Raw genomic sequence first — 12,933 nt, forward strand, 5'->3', positions numbered from 1 at the left:
TATTTTTTATATTGTAATGCCTCGATAAGTGCCCGAGCGCTTTTCAATTTTAAAGGCTATAGGGTGCGCGCTTATACAATATACGAGCTTATACAAGGCTCTTATTTAAAAAACAAATTTAGACGCAATTCAAAATATGAAAAAACAAATGAAGTTGTGGGAAAAGGAAACGAGAAGTGGCGCTCTTTTAATGCTTTCCTTTTTAGGGTGGGCTTATATTCTGGCGGGACCTTTTAGGGACGCGTTTAAATGGAAGCATTGCTGTACTTGTGAAATAAATTAGTACAAATAATGAGTAGTCGTTGAGTAAAAAGTATGGTAACTTTCTACCCGCTTTTTTTTATCGATAAAGTTGTTTTTTCCCGTATGAAGTAGATTTTGATATATTTCATCCAAAAATTTTCAGCAATTATTGAAAGAAGCCTGTAATTTGTTCTGCCTACCCTTACTTTCTCTACCTCTCCCTGACGTTTTATTCTAACAATGTACTTTAAGGGAAAAAGTATTTGCGGAAGAAACTTTACCGCTTAAGCTTTACTGCAAATTTTAGTGCAAAAAGAAAATTCCACAATTTTTTTTCTCTAGTTTTGACTAGTTTTTATGACATTCGTGTTACAGAAGAAATTTTTGAGACCATTTTCAATTGACACATTTTAAGGGGAAAATTTTGCGTTTCACGAATTTTTTAAAAGTCGACAATATTTTTAAATATTCTTTCTCGTTTATGTTAATGCTGTTAAGTAGCTACACCTTTTACTGTATTATAAACGTGAGTAAAATTCTACAGTTACTGATTTAATGGGAAAAATTCTGTACACAATTCAACAAAACGGTTTCCTTTTAGAAAAGATGGTCTGTAGGCTGTGTTTTTTGTTTAAATGGACGGACGGTTAATTTTTTAATTTAGATAAAAACTAATTCAGCAAAATAAAATTTCTGGGTTATTGTTTTAGTAATAGTAATACTTAATATTCTTATAAACCATATTCTTAGCGTGTAGACACGCTAAGAATATGGTTGATAAGAATATTAGGTTGAAAACAATAGGTCTATTGTTTGAACAATAGAGAAAAAAGGCTTGATGACCAGTCTAGTCAAAAATTGACAGGGTAACTAGTTGTTTTCTGTGTTTTTATTTAAACCAGAGTTTTTTTCCCGGGACAAAAATTTCCATATAAACACAAAGTATAATTATTAATAAGATCGGGATCCCGCCAAATGTCCCGTCCCGTCTCTCATATAAACAGCCCCTTAGATGTCGATTTGAAAATGCCAAAGGTAATCAATCGTCTTTTCCAACAGAAGTGGTCTGAGGACGGTCGGATTTAGATCTGAATGGTTATGATGCTTGATGAGGCTTATATAAGAACCTGCATGTCAAATTTTTAGGTCCTATACAACTCAGAGCCCTTTGGCTAACTCGAAACTATCCGTACAAATCTCTACGAAATCGTAATAGTAGGGAAACATAACTCTCTAGGATTAACAACAAAGATGACCATTTTCATTACGCTACACTGTACTAACTTTCGATAGCATTTTTGTTTTACTTTAAAATTTTCAGACAGGCTTTGTGAACCATGCAGCCATGATACGGTGTGCGGAATTTTTTCATTCGAATACTTTTCTTTTAACAACGTTCGATGCAGCAGAGGATGTTTACAAAGAATCTTTTAAAAAAAACAAGGCTGTATGAAACTACGCACACCGTTTTAACAGGGTTAACCGAAGGTTCATTTAGAAACAGAAGCTGATGAAGCGAGATTGTAAAAAGTTGGAGCTCGTAGAAGCCGAATTTTTTCTTGTTTATGATACATTTTTAAATAGAAATTTCTGCTGGCTCAGCAAATTTGGTGTCAAAGTAAAATGTCATTACGTACAAGGCTTTTTAGGAAATAGAAAATAAAAAAAATGGTATAAATAAAACACAAATAATTCAGCTATTTTGATAGCTAATTATTCTGTAACTAGTCGTTAGCCCGTGGAAAAATCCACGGGTTAGCCCGTCCTTTATATTTACCCGTCCCACCAAAATGGATAAAAATATATCGTATTTAATATTCGTGTTTCCGTAACATCATTTTATAACTCAGCGGGGGGGGGGTCCGCGAAGAGACAGACAGACGACGGCTATTACTATGAAGAAAAAAATCTTGGACACGTGATTTCTTCAATTTTTACCCGAAAGATTTTTAGCCACTTTTTCATGCGAACTATATAAAAACCGGAAAATGCCTTAAAAAATAAATTCTTTAACAATTACTAAACACAATGAAAATTTGCACAAAATTCCATTTTATTTTACTAACACGAATTTTGATGTTTTAAGTTTCCGGTTTGCCAAATAAGAATGTCTACGACTCTGAGGCGTTGCACGATTCGAGAAATTTTGTTTAAACTGGGGTTAAGGAGAAACACAACACAAATAGGCAAAATGAAAATGTTTAACATTTCTTTTTATGGTATTGAAGCTATTACATAGTGAGTTTATGCTCCCCAATCTCCTTCCGTATTGGATGCACCCCAGTCAGCAGTCGAGCCTGGTTCATCTGCTTGCCACCCAGCAGCTTTTGGTGCTCCCCAATCATCAACCTTTGATGTTGCTACTGGGTCAGCAGACCAGTCCTTTGATTGGACAGGATCAGAAGCCCACTAAAAAATGAACATAAAAATACTGGCATCTATGCATATAATTTACATTCTTAAATTTTTGCAACACAAAGAATTTATTTACTTCTAGAAAAAGAAGTGGTTTAAGGAAGTGGTGTGGCTCAGATATTTTAGGGCAAAATTTCGTGGTTCCACAAAAAGTTTTCTCTGCTTTCGGCTATGAATTTGGTGTGATAGAAGCGATATTCTCTTATACCGTTTTTAATTGAAAATGTTCCAGTTCACGACCAACCTTACTTTTTGAGAGAATATACTATAAGTACCAACTTCATAAGCAGCCTCTGAACATTCTCAACAGTTAGTTCAGTAAACAGAAATAATCATGAGTTGGTAACAGTCGAGAGACTTATCCCTTTGTCCATTCAATATTAAAGGCGAGGCGAACTGCACTTTGGCACGGCTGCTGAATAGAAGTTCGTGCTTTTTTCGTTCTCATATGTTGCATAAATTATGATGTCATATTGCAGTAATAGCAAATTTTGATATTTTCTGTCATCAGTTGAGACCTCTGAAGGTATGTGCAATCAAGCTTCATCAATACATAGACATTATAAAGGTGAATTGATCAACATAAATTTTTGGGACAAATGTCAGTTGGCCATGATGGCCATGACAGTTATTTCTTAATTTCAAATAAGTTTAAACAAAGGTTGTAAAATGCTGTTACTACTCTAGCATGTTCAATTTTCTTGGTTATCTAAAAACCTACTTATCTTCACTGCATACAGCCAATTATGTAAAATGTTGCTTGAAAGACATTAGATACTTAGTTGTGATACAGTTTTTTATTTGTTAATACGGTAGTTATCTTAGTAGATTTTAGGATTTAGAAATCTATAATTTTCTCACGCTTAAAATTTATTTTTCCAAATGAAATTGACATTACTTGTCAAAATACAATTTACCAACTTCATAAGCAGCCTCTGAACATTCTCAACAGTAAGTTCAGTTAACAGAAATAATCATCAGTTGGTACAATTCTTAAACTAATTAAAAACAAATCTTTTTGTTTAGTGAGAGAATTGATACAGCTTGTCAAAAAAAACTGTAGCAACCTGCATCTATAAATTTACAAGAAAAAGATATATAAATCCAACTGATTAAATTCTACATCATGTAGTTACAGAGTGATTACTTAATCGATATCACTCACACAATATTCTCATTTTTGACTAAAATTCCTCACATTTCCTAATTTTTTCAATTTTGATTACAACCAATTGACTGTAAAAATCAGGCAAATTCTTCAAGAGTTCTTAAACTTGCTTTTTAAATAGTAAGAATTAATTGGTGTCCATGATATAGAATGGACTCTTGTATCACTTAATTTAACCTCTGGAAGTCGAGTACAAAAGATAGACTTGACTTCATCAGCAGCCTCTGCACATGTTTAACAGTTTGTTCAAAAAAAACAAGATTATTTAAAGTCCATAAAAACAAACTTCACTTTACTTACATCAGTTGATGTTGTTGTAGCAGCTGCTGGAGCTTCAGCCCAATCTCCAGTGTCAACAGGTGCAGAAGCCCAATCCTGAGTGTAAGTTTCTTCAGGTTTGGCAGCAGCAAGTGCAGCAGCTTGTTCCTCTTTTTCAATGTCTTCTTGGTCTCGGAAGAAATACAAATCGGGCATAACATCCCATGGAGTTTTGCGACTGATGATTCCTCTCAAGTACAAAACCTAAACCCAAGTTATACAATAACAGATTTAAATCTTAATTATTGATAGCATAGGAGGTTTCGGCTTCCACCTGTAAAATTAAATTTTCACGAAAAGAATTCTGACATGCTTTTTTGAGCATGTAGTTGAGAAACATAAATTCCATGGATTTTACCAAAAAAAATTGGACCTGCTTTAAATATAAGGCAGAACATTTGGTGTTCCACGTACCTATGAACCACAACAAAAATTGGGGTGGGCAAACTAGGTGGTAATGAGATATCTTCCTTATATGCCTTAAATGGAATATATTTTTGTGAGAATTAATTTTTGCTAAATTTGTGTTTGTGTTTATTCCAATGCTTTTTTATATAAAAAAATGTGTTTCTGGTTTAAAAATTCCGGAATTCAAGTAAACGATGTTTTTAGATTTACATATATAAAAAATGGGTTGATGATGTAAACCATTGTACACACCCCTCTCCCCCTAAGCATAAATAAAACTTAATGATAAGTAGTCACCCAAATAGTTACTAATAGGACATCTCAGTCTGACGTGCTTTTTCAACAACAGGTTATCTGACAGGGATAACTTCATCATCACTGACGTCCTTATTAAAATTCTTGTAAGATGTAAATCCCAATAAAATTTACACTAATCAATAAGTTTAACTTCCAGGAATTGTGGTTGGTTTACCTGTGGTCACTCTTGTAATTTTTGATGAAAGAATTTAATATGTAATTTTAGGACATTGCTACTAGTTCTCCAGGTCACTGGAATTCAAAGAGGGTGGACACATTATATAGGAAAGATCCCTTGATCTTCTCTAATATATTTCAATGACTGAACTCGGACTTTTTCACAATTAAAACTCACAAACCTACAATGCAAATTCACTATAAATACCCAGACAAGCTATGTTTTGAATTTTACTTGCTAGTGTTTTACTTTTTTATTAAAAGGCAGAAAAAATATATATAATATATAAAACCTCAAATTAAAATATAGAAAACTCCTTTTTTTTGATTTAATTCTTTATTTTCTTGATTTTCCTTCTTAAATTAAAAAAAGCTACCAACTTCCACAACGTTAGTGAGAATCCTGCCTATTACTTTTTTTAAAGAACATCTCAGTCTGACGTGCTTTTTCAACAACAGGTTATCTGACAGGGATAACTTCATCATCATTGATGTCCTTATTAAAATTCTTGCACAATGTAAATTACAATAAAGTTTATACCAACTAATAACTTTACTTTCCTGTATTATCCAATAGTTTTGCATAACCTGTGGTCGCCTTTGTAATTTTTGATGAAAAAATTTGATGTAATATTAAGAAAATTTCTAGTCCTTCAGATCACAACTATTCAGGGAATTAGACATGCCAAGGTGGCCACATTACTTCCCAGGGAATTCAACGAAGAAAACAACACGCATGCTACACATTGCACGCGTAAATCTATTTTAGAAAATTTGCGTGTGCGTTTTTCCGATTTTTTCCCTGTTTTTTTTTCACTCTTATCAGTCCCATGAGTGTTCTTTAAGTGGTGTAAAAGTGCTAAGTATATTAACAAAACACCTTGGTTCGTTGTAGGAAGTCATTTATAATAGGTAAATACCATATAATTAAACAGTGGACGAAGAGACGCTTACACGTGCTACACGTTGCACTTATTGCAATGGTCTGCCATTTTGTTTGTAGTGCTATTTATCCCCAACCTTGTTTTAAGGGTTATATTTTCTCTGCAGGTTATCTATTATCTATAACAATGGTAAAAATGGGGTCGTTTTTTCTTTATTGAGGTTTTATTTTAAATTAAATTTAATTTTAAAATAAAATGTTTAACACACATTTAATTTCACACAGGCAGAAAAAAACACATTTAATTTAAACACGGGGAAAAGGCATTTAATTAACTTTTTTAAAAAAATTTAATTTAACCACAAGTGGTTATAAACTGTTTTTAATGATAGAGTTGAAGCTGTCGATGTAAAACGATTGATTTTTGGAATACAGTTTTTAATAGTTAAATGCTTAAAGCATAGCCTGAAGCGGGGACATTAACTAAATAGCTGTTGCGCGTGTGTGGGCGCAAGCTCGTGCGATCGCACGCGTCTCACGGAATTCCCTGCTTCCCATATATTTTTCCGTAAGGAAACTTTAGAATTAAAACCCAAAATGTAGATCTGTATAAATACTTAGACCAGCTACATTTTGAGTTTTATCTGCTAGTGTTTTATTTTTCATTAAAGTTAGTATTTAGTAACTGGAAAAAATTATATAAAATATTAAAGTAGAAAGTAAAAAATAGAAAAAAAATCAGATTTTCCATTAAATCATTCATTTTCCTGATTTCCCCTGATCAAGTTTTTAAAAAAACAACTAACTTTAAAAAACCAACTTTTCTTAAGTTGTTGACAACCCAGCCAACTACTTTCCTTAAAGAACATCTCAGTCTGACATGCTTTTTCAACAACAGGTTATCTGACAGGGATAACTTCATCATCACTAATGTCCTTATTAAAATTCTTGTAAAATGTTAATTCCAATAAAATTTACACTAATTAAAAGTTTACCTTCAGGAATGTAGTATACACTAGTTGATAGTTAACCTGTGGTCACTCTCATAATTTTTGCTGAAATAATTTGCTATGTAATTTTTAGAACATTACTAGTTCTACAGATCACTTGAATTTAGAGAATTGACCTGTCAGTGGCCTCATTATTCAAAAAAAAAAAACTCTCATCTTCCCTTATACATTTCCATGACTGACCAAGACATGCTATATGTTTTGAATCCCGTCTGCTAGTGATTTATTTTATTAAAAGTCAGAAAAGAAAAATATAATATATAAAATATAAAATTAGAAAGCCAAATAGTTACTGGTAGCTTTTTACTCCTAAAAAAACATTACCAACTTTCCCAACGTTGGTGACAACCCTGCCTATTACTTTTTTTAAAGAACATCTCAGTCTGACGTGCTTTTTCAACAGCAGGTTATCTGACAGGGATAACTTCATCATCATTGATGTCATTAAAATTCTTGCAAGATGTAAATCCCAACAAAATGCAGACAAGATAAATGGCTTTACCTTTATGTAATGTATTATATTTTGTTTGATAACTCAGCCTGTGAAAAATCCACAGGGGAAGTTACTAATAATATTGCATTTGCCATTTTAGCCAAAATATTGTCTTATTAAAATGAAATTGGTCTGTGTGGTAGACCTGTATTATAAAAATACAGAAAAATTACCTCGCGTGCCAACATCCACCACATTGTTCCAATGGATTGAATACCTTTATTGTTGCAAGGAATAGCAACATCGACATGTTTTGATGGGGAATCAGTGTTGCACAAAGCAATAACTGGAATGTTGACATATGAAGACTCAGTGATTGCTTGATGGTCAGTTTGAGGATCTGTGCACACAAGAAGACGTGGTTCACGGAAAGCTTTTTGAATTTGATTGGTGAAAGTACCAGGGGTAAATCTACCAGCAATAGGTGTTGCACCAGTTGCTTGTGCAAATTTAAGTACAGCTCTCTAAAAAATGGACATATATACACTGTTAAGAAGTTGCCACTTTTTATTTCTACTCTTATAAAATTTAAGAGTTAGGCATGACGTAATTTTTTTATTTGCATCTAGAACATTGGACAAATACTCTGGGGTGCTTAATACATGGGAGGGGTATGCCTATTATTTTCAGATTTTTTCACCACCCACCCACACCTTATTAAGACCCTGACAGAGAGAATTATGAAATATACTTTACTTTAGGGGCCGTTAAAAGGGACGGAGACAAGCTGGTTTGGCCAAAGCTGTAAAAAAATAGAAAATCTCTAATAGTTGTGCTCTTTTCTGTTTCAGGTTCAAAAGCATGTTTCTGATGTTGTTTCTTTGTTTTTAACTTAGCCAATTTGATGGAATACAACAATTTAACACTCTGAAAACACATTCCTTATTTTAATTAGATGCCTGGTCTCAAGATGTTTCTACACAAGTTAATCTGTTCTGCCCAGATTGCAAAAACGGCCTGTTTATAAACAGGACGGCCAGATTATGCATGCATAGGCCATTTCTTTTTTTTGCCCTGATGTTGTGGTGACCAGATTATGAACGCTGATTTTTTTGGCAATGACCTTCCATGGCTTAACTAAAACTAGTATAGCTCCGACGATTCAAAATTTAAATGAAAGTATTTTCAAACATTTTCTTCAAAATTTAAGAGACTAGACTAAACATCCTGTTTGGACGCGACTTTACTCTGCATGGTAGAACACCATTGAAAACTAGACATGGCGAAAAAAAAAAGTCTCAGTGTAAATTACGAACACCAAAATTTAGTTTCATTTCAGAACAACAGCAACTTTGCCACCAGGGCTATTTGCTTGTCACAAATGATATAAAAGCCGGTCAGCCCTGATTATGTTTGTTCTATAAGTGAGGAATAACGTAAAAGTTTTGCACAAAAGCCTGGTTGTTTTATTCGTGCCAAATAATATTTTTTAACTGTCATACATAGGCCAGCCTGTCCTGATTATGGGCAGAACATATTTATGATTCAATTCGATTTAGTAGAATAAGAAGAGTAAATAAGAAAATAAAAAACTGTAAGTTATATAAAGGCTAAACTTTGTATAGTGCATTTTATTCCATAAATAGTTGTCTAAATCCATTAAAATGGCCCTTTACTGAAAAAGCCTACAGAAAATGAGTACAACTTACTGTTCCATAGGGACGGGAAGAGATCACGCAGACATCTGCAGGGTTTTCAATTCCGGCAATAACCCTTGCGGCCAGGACAAGTTTTTCCCATGTCTGTCTAAGGTTGATAATGTGAATCCCATCAGACTTTCGTTTATAGACATAACTTTCCATATGTCTATCAACATTTTGAGCTCCTAGGTGTGCACCACTGGCAAGAAATTTGGTCACATCTTCCTCTTTCAATTGAAGAGCTTCGATACCCTCAGACATTTTGCTATGTTGTTCCTGAAAACGTAACGGCGAACAACCTAGAATAAGCAAGGAATGCCTTTTTGTTAGCAGAAGGCTTTGTCAGAGTTTTCAGACCTTTAAAATTTGTTAGATAATTAGTGTTTTCTATTTAGGAAGGGGTAGAAAGGTGATGACTTACTATGTGCGAAATAAACGCCAATTGAGGTTTAAAAGACCGAACAGTTTTCGCACGTGCAATTTATACAAGCGCGATGGTTTGTGGGAATTAAACGTTCAACAATGCAGCGTATTTTGAGCTGAGGTCAGCATTAATTGGCCCCTTGTAGAAATCCTATGACGCGCCATTGATGACATTATTATCAAGAGTCATTTTTAAAAAAACATTCGCATTCTTGACCCTAGAGATCTTCTCGAGGTTTTATCTACAAGAGCTTTGGAGACGTGAATAAATAATATTGTATGGCCATCTATAAAATATATTTGGCCCCCAACCTTGATAGCAGGCCCTGTAGCCCCCTGTTTGATATAAGGATAAAACTCGTACGTGTTCCATCATCACATCAAAAAACGTGTATTCTTAAGCATATATCCCAACCTTGGTGAATCCTTTTCATGTGTGTATTTTCTTGTGTATTCTTTTTACCCATGTAATGTCAAAGTGCTGGGATTTTTTCACTTCTGCCACTGCTACATGCAACTAAACATAGTTTTTTTTTCTATAGACTATGAACTAAAAATAAATAATCCTCTAAAATGCCAAAAGAATATCTTAAAGCTGACCGCAGTTGTTCTGTTTATTCTACCTCTTATAAAAAAAAAACGTTTATAACAAAGCCAAACTGCATATTCTTGCCAATTCATTGACTACTGTGCGAGATGAAGTTATTATCTCCAGTCAGGATATTTTAAAATTGTTCTAATATACACAGTCTCGCCCAGCAAGGTTTAAAACCGAAACTCCGTCGAATAAAACACTGTTTGCCGAAAAAGTAATGTTTTTCCGTACTTACGTATACAAACGCGTGTTGTCAATATCTAATCTAATCGGCTTCACCTAACGGACGTAAACAAACTGACGTTAAAGTAAAAAAGCTTAGTTTTCGCTTCACATACTTGAATAAATCGCTGCTTTGCACACAAAAAGTACTCAAAAAGTTGCTCGAAGGTGAGGTGCATATATTGTGAAATTCTGGCATCAATTCGTCCAACGGTTCCAGAGAAAAATGAGAAAAACGTCAGAAAACAGACCATCCTTGAGATTGACGCTACTCTCTACAATCTTTCTCTCGCAACTTCTAATCCGTAAGTGTCAGTTTATCACTTCAAATGGTATCGAATCTCACGAAACCACTTACGGGAGCATCCGAGAAACATTTACCGTAACTTCATTATGGGCTCAAGGTATGAAACTGCAAACGAGAAAGTTAAACAATAAACACTTACTTCATCTACTCCTCTACCTCTCTGCCGATATTGAACCAAACCCAGGCCCTTCACCCTGTCAATACTGCTTCAAAACTGTTCGTTGCAATCAAAAGAGACTCCGGTGTACTTCCTGCATGAACATCTGTCACGCTTCATGTACAACAGCCAACCGCAAACCGCTACCATCCAGAGAGGAAACACCCTGGATCTGTTCAAAATGCACGCATTCAGAACTACCCTTCCAAAATATATCCACTGATCAGAATCCACCTGTTGAAGTAGAACCTACTGCAGACTGGAAAGTTTCAAGCGAACACATCAAAGCTCTTCGTGATAATCGAAATCACACATCAATAGCGACCATCAACACACAAAGTCTTCTTTCATCTCTCACCGAATTCAAACAAATGATTGAAGACTACAATTTCGATATCGTCTGCGTAACAGAAACATGGCTCCAGAACAAAACTCAAGAAAAATATGTTCAAATCCCAGACTATGTATTCAAAGGTAACCATCGAGGAAGTAAGGGTGGAGGTGTAGGAATATACTTAAAAGAATCAATAACCTTTAAAGAACGAACTGATATTCCGAAAATTGATCCTTCCATCGAACAATTCTGGGTTGAAGTCAACGGTAAGAACAAAAACTCTCACTATCTCGTCGGATGCATATACCAACCAAGCTCCAAAGAAGGCGAGAAAAGAGAATGGTGTGACAAATTCGAACATCTCCTGAGTCAAGTTTACACAAAATGGCACGGTCCAATCGTCATTTGTGGTGACTTTAATATCGACCTTCTCACTAAATCGGTCAGTCAAGAAACATATATGAACATTTTGAATACGTTTGACTTATCGCAGCATGTTACAAAACCAACAAGAAAAGATAAGACCTTAATCGACCATATCTCGACGAACCTACCTGAGAAAATCATCCACCAGAACGTCATCAAAACCGACGAAATAAGTGATCATGACCTCGGTTACGTCATTATAAACATTCGCAAACAGCGGTTCGAACCAAGATACAAAGTCATTCGCGATGAAAAACGTTTTTCGCTAAATGACTACATTACTGACTTTTCGCAACTACCGTTTAACATCGTTTACGCAGTAGACGATCCGAACGACAAAGTATCAATGCTAAACCATCTGATTACTGAATGTTTATCACGACACGCTCCATTGAAACGTACCAGATTCACAAGACCTCCTGCTCCCTGGATGCAAGACCCTATAATCAACAACTCCAAAAATGCTCTCGAAGAGATACGAAAAACCAAATCTAGAGACAACAGTGAATACGTTAAGCTCCGAAACAACCACAAAAAACTTATCAGAAAAGCCAAGTCAAAATTCATTCTAAAATCGTTATCATCGAGTAATCCTAAGGAAGTATGGAAAACTATCCACAGGATTCTCAAACCACCAACCGCTAGAATAAAGTTTGATCCTGATAAACTGAATGATCACTATACCACACTCGCATCTCGTCTTTGCGAGAAAGAAAACGTTTCCTTGAATCCCAAACAGCTCATATCTGCACTACCACTTGATACCGAACAGTTACTACAAATGCACGAAACAACCTATGAAGAGGTAAACAAGATCATTCGAAATCTTCGGAGTGACTGCTCGAGCGGCCATGATAATATCCCTGTCAAATTCCTGAAGCCAGTCCATGACTACATCACGTCCCCACTTGTTCACATCATAAACAGTTGCATCACCACAAGATCATTCCCTGATCTATGGAAACTGGCACGCGTCTGTCCAATTCCAAAAGTTGCGAATCCAACAGTGGCAAAAGACTTCCGTCCAGTCTCCATCTTACCAATCCTATCAAAAATCTTCGAGAGAGTAATCTTGAACCAAATACTAACCTTCGTCGAATCCAAAGTATACAACACGACACAATCAGGATTCCGAAAAGGACATTCCACCACCACTCTTCTCTTGAAACTGCGTGACGATATTGTAAAAGCAATGAACAAAAATGACATAACCATCGCAGTAATGATCGATTATTCCAAAGCGTTCGATACCATCGACCATTCAATATTGGTACGCAAACTGAGCCGATTAGGATTTGGACAATCAATTATTTCACTTATGTACAGGTCGATGACCGAAAATCCCAAACCAAAAATATTTTCTTCGGAGTGCCGCAAGGAAGTATCCTTGGCCCGATTTTATTCAACATATACGTTG

General features: G+C 35.0%; 1 protein-coding gene across 2 annotated transcripts; it reads right to left on the reverse strand.

The window, feature by feature from the left end:
- Positions 1–2,435: 2,435 nt before the first annotated feature.
- On the reverse strand, positions 2,436–9,565 carry LOC130648931 (40S ribosomal protein SA-like). 2 transcript variants are annotated; one of them, XM_057455062.1, is made up of 5 exons: positions 9,474–9,565; positions 9,062–9,351; positions 7,586–7,876; positions 4,127–4,348; positions 2,436–2,652 (listed from the first exon to the last, which is right to left on the reverse strand). In XM_057455062.1, exons 2-5 carry the CDS (start codon positions 9,311–9,313, stop codon positions 2,488–2,490), a joined length of 930 nt encoding a protein of 309 aa, XP_057311045.1. In that variant the 5' UTR covers positions 9,314–9,351; positions 9,474–9,565; the 3' UTR covers positions 2,436–2,487. The 2 variants fall into 2 exon arrangements, with proteins under 2 accessions (XP_057311045.1, XP_057311046.1); XM_057455063.1 differs by having other exon boundaries at positions 9,062–9,328; positions 9,474–9,552.
- Positions 9,566–12,933: the final 3,368 nt, after the last annotated feature.

The sequence above is a fragment of the Hydractinia symbiolongicarpus genome, chromosome 7 (genome assembly GCF_029227915.1).
Source record: "Hydractinia symbiolongicarpus strain clone_291-10 chromosome 7, HSymV2.1, whole genome shotgun sequence".
Lineage (NCBI taxonomy): Eukaryota > Metazoa > Cnidaria > Hydrozoa > Anthoathecata > Hydractiniidae > Hydractinia > Hydractinia symbiolongicarpus.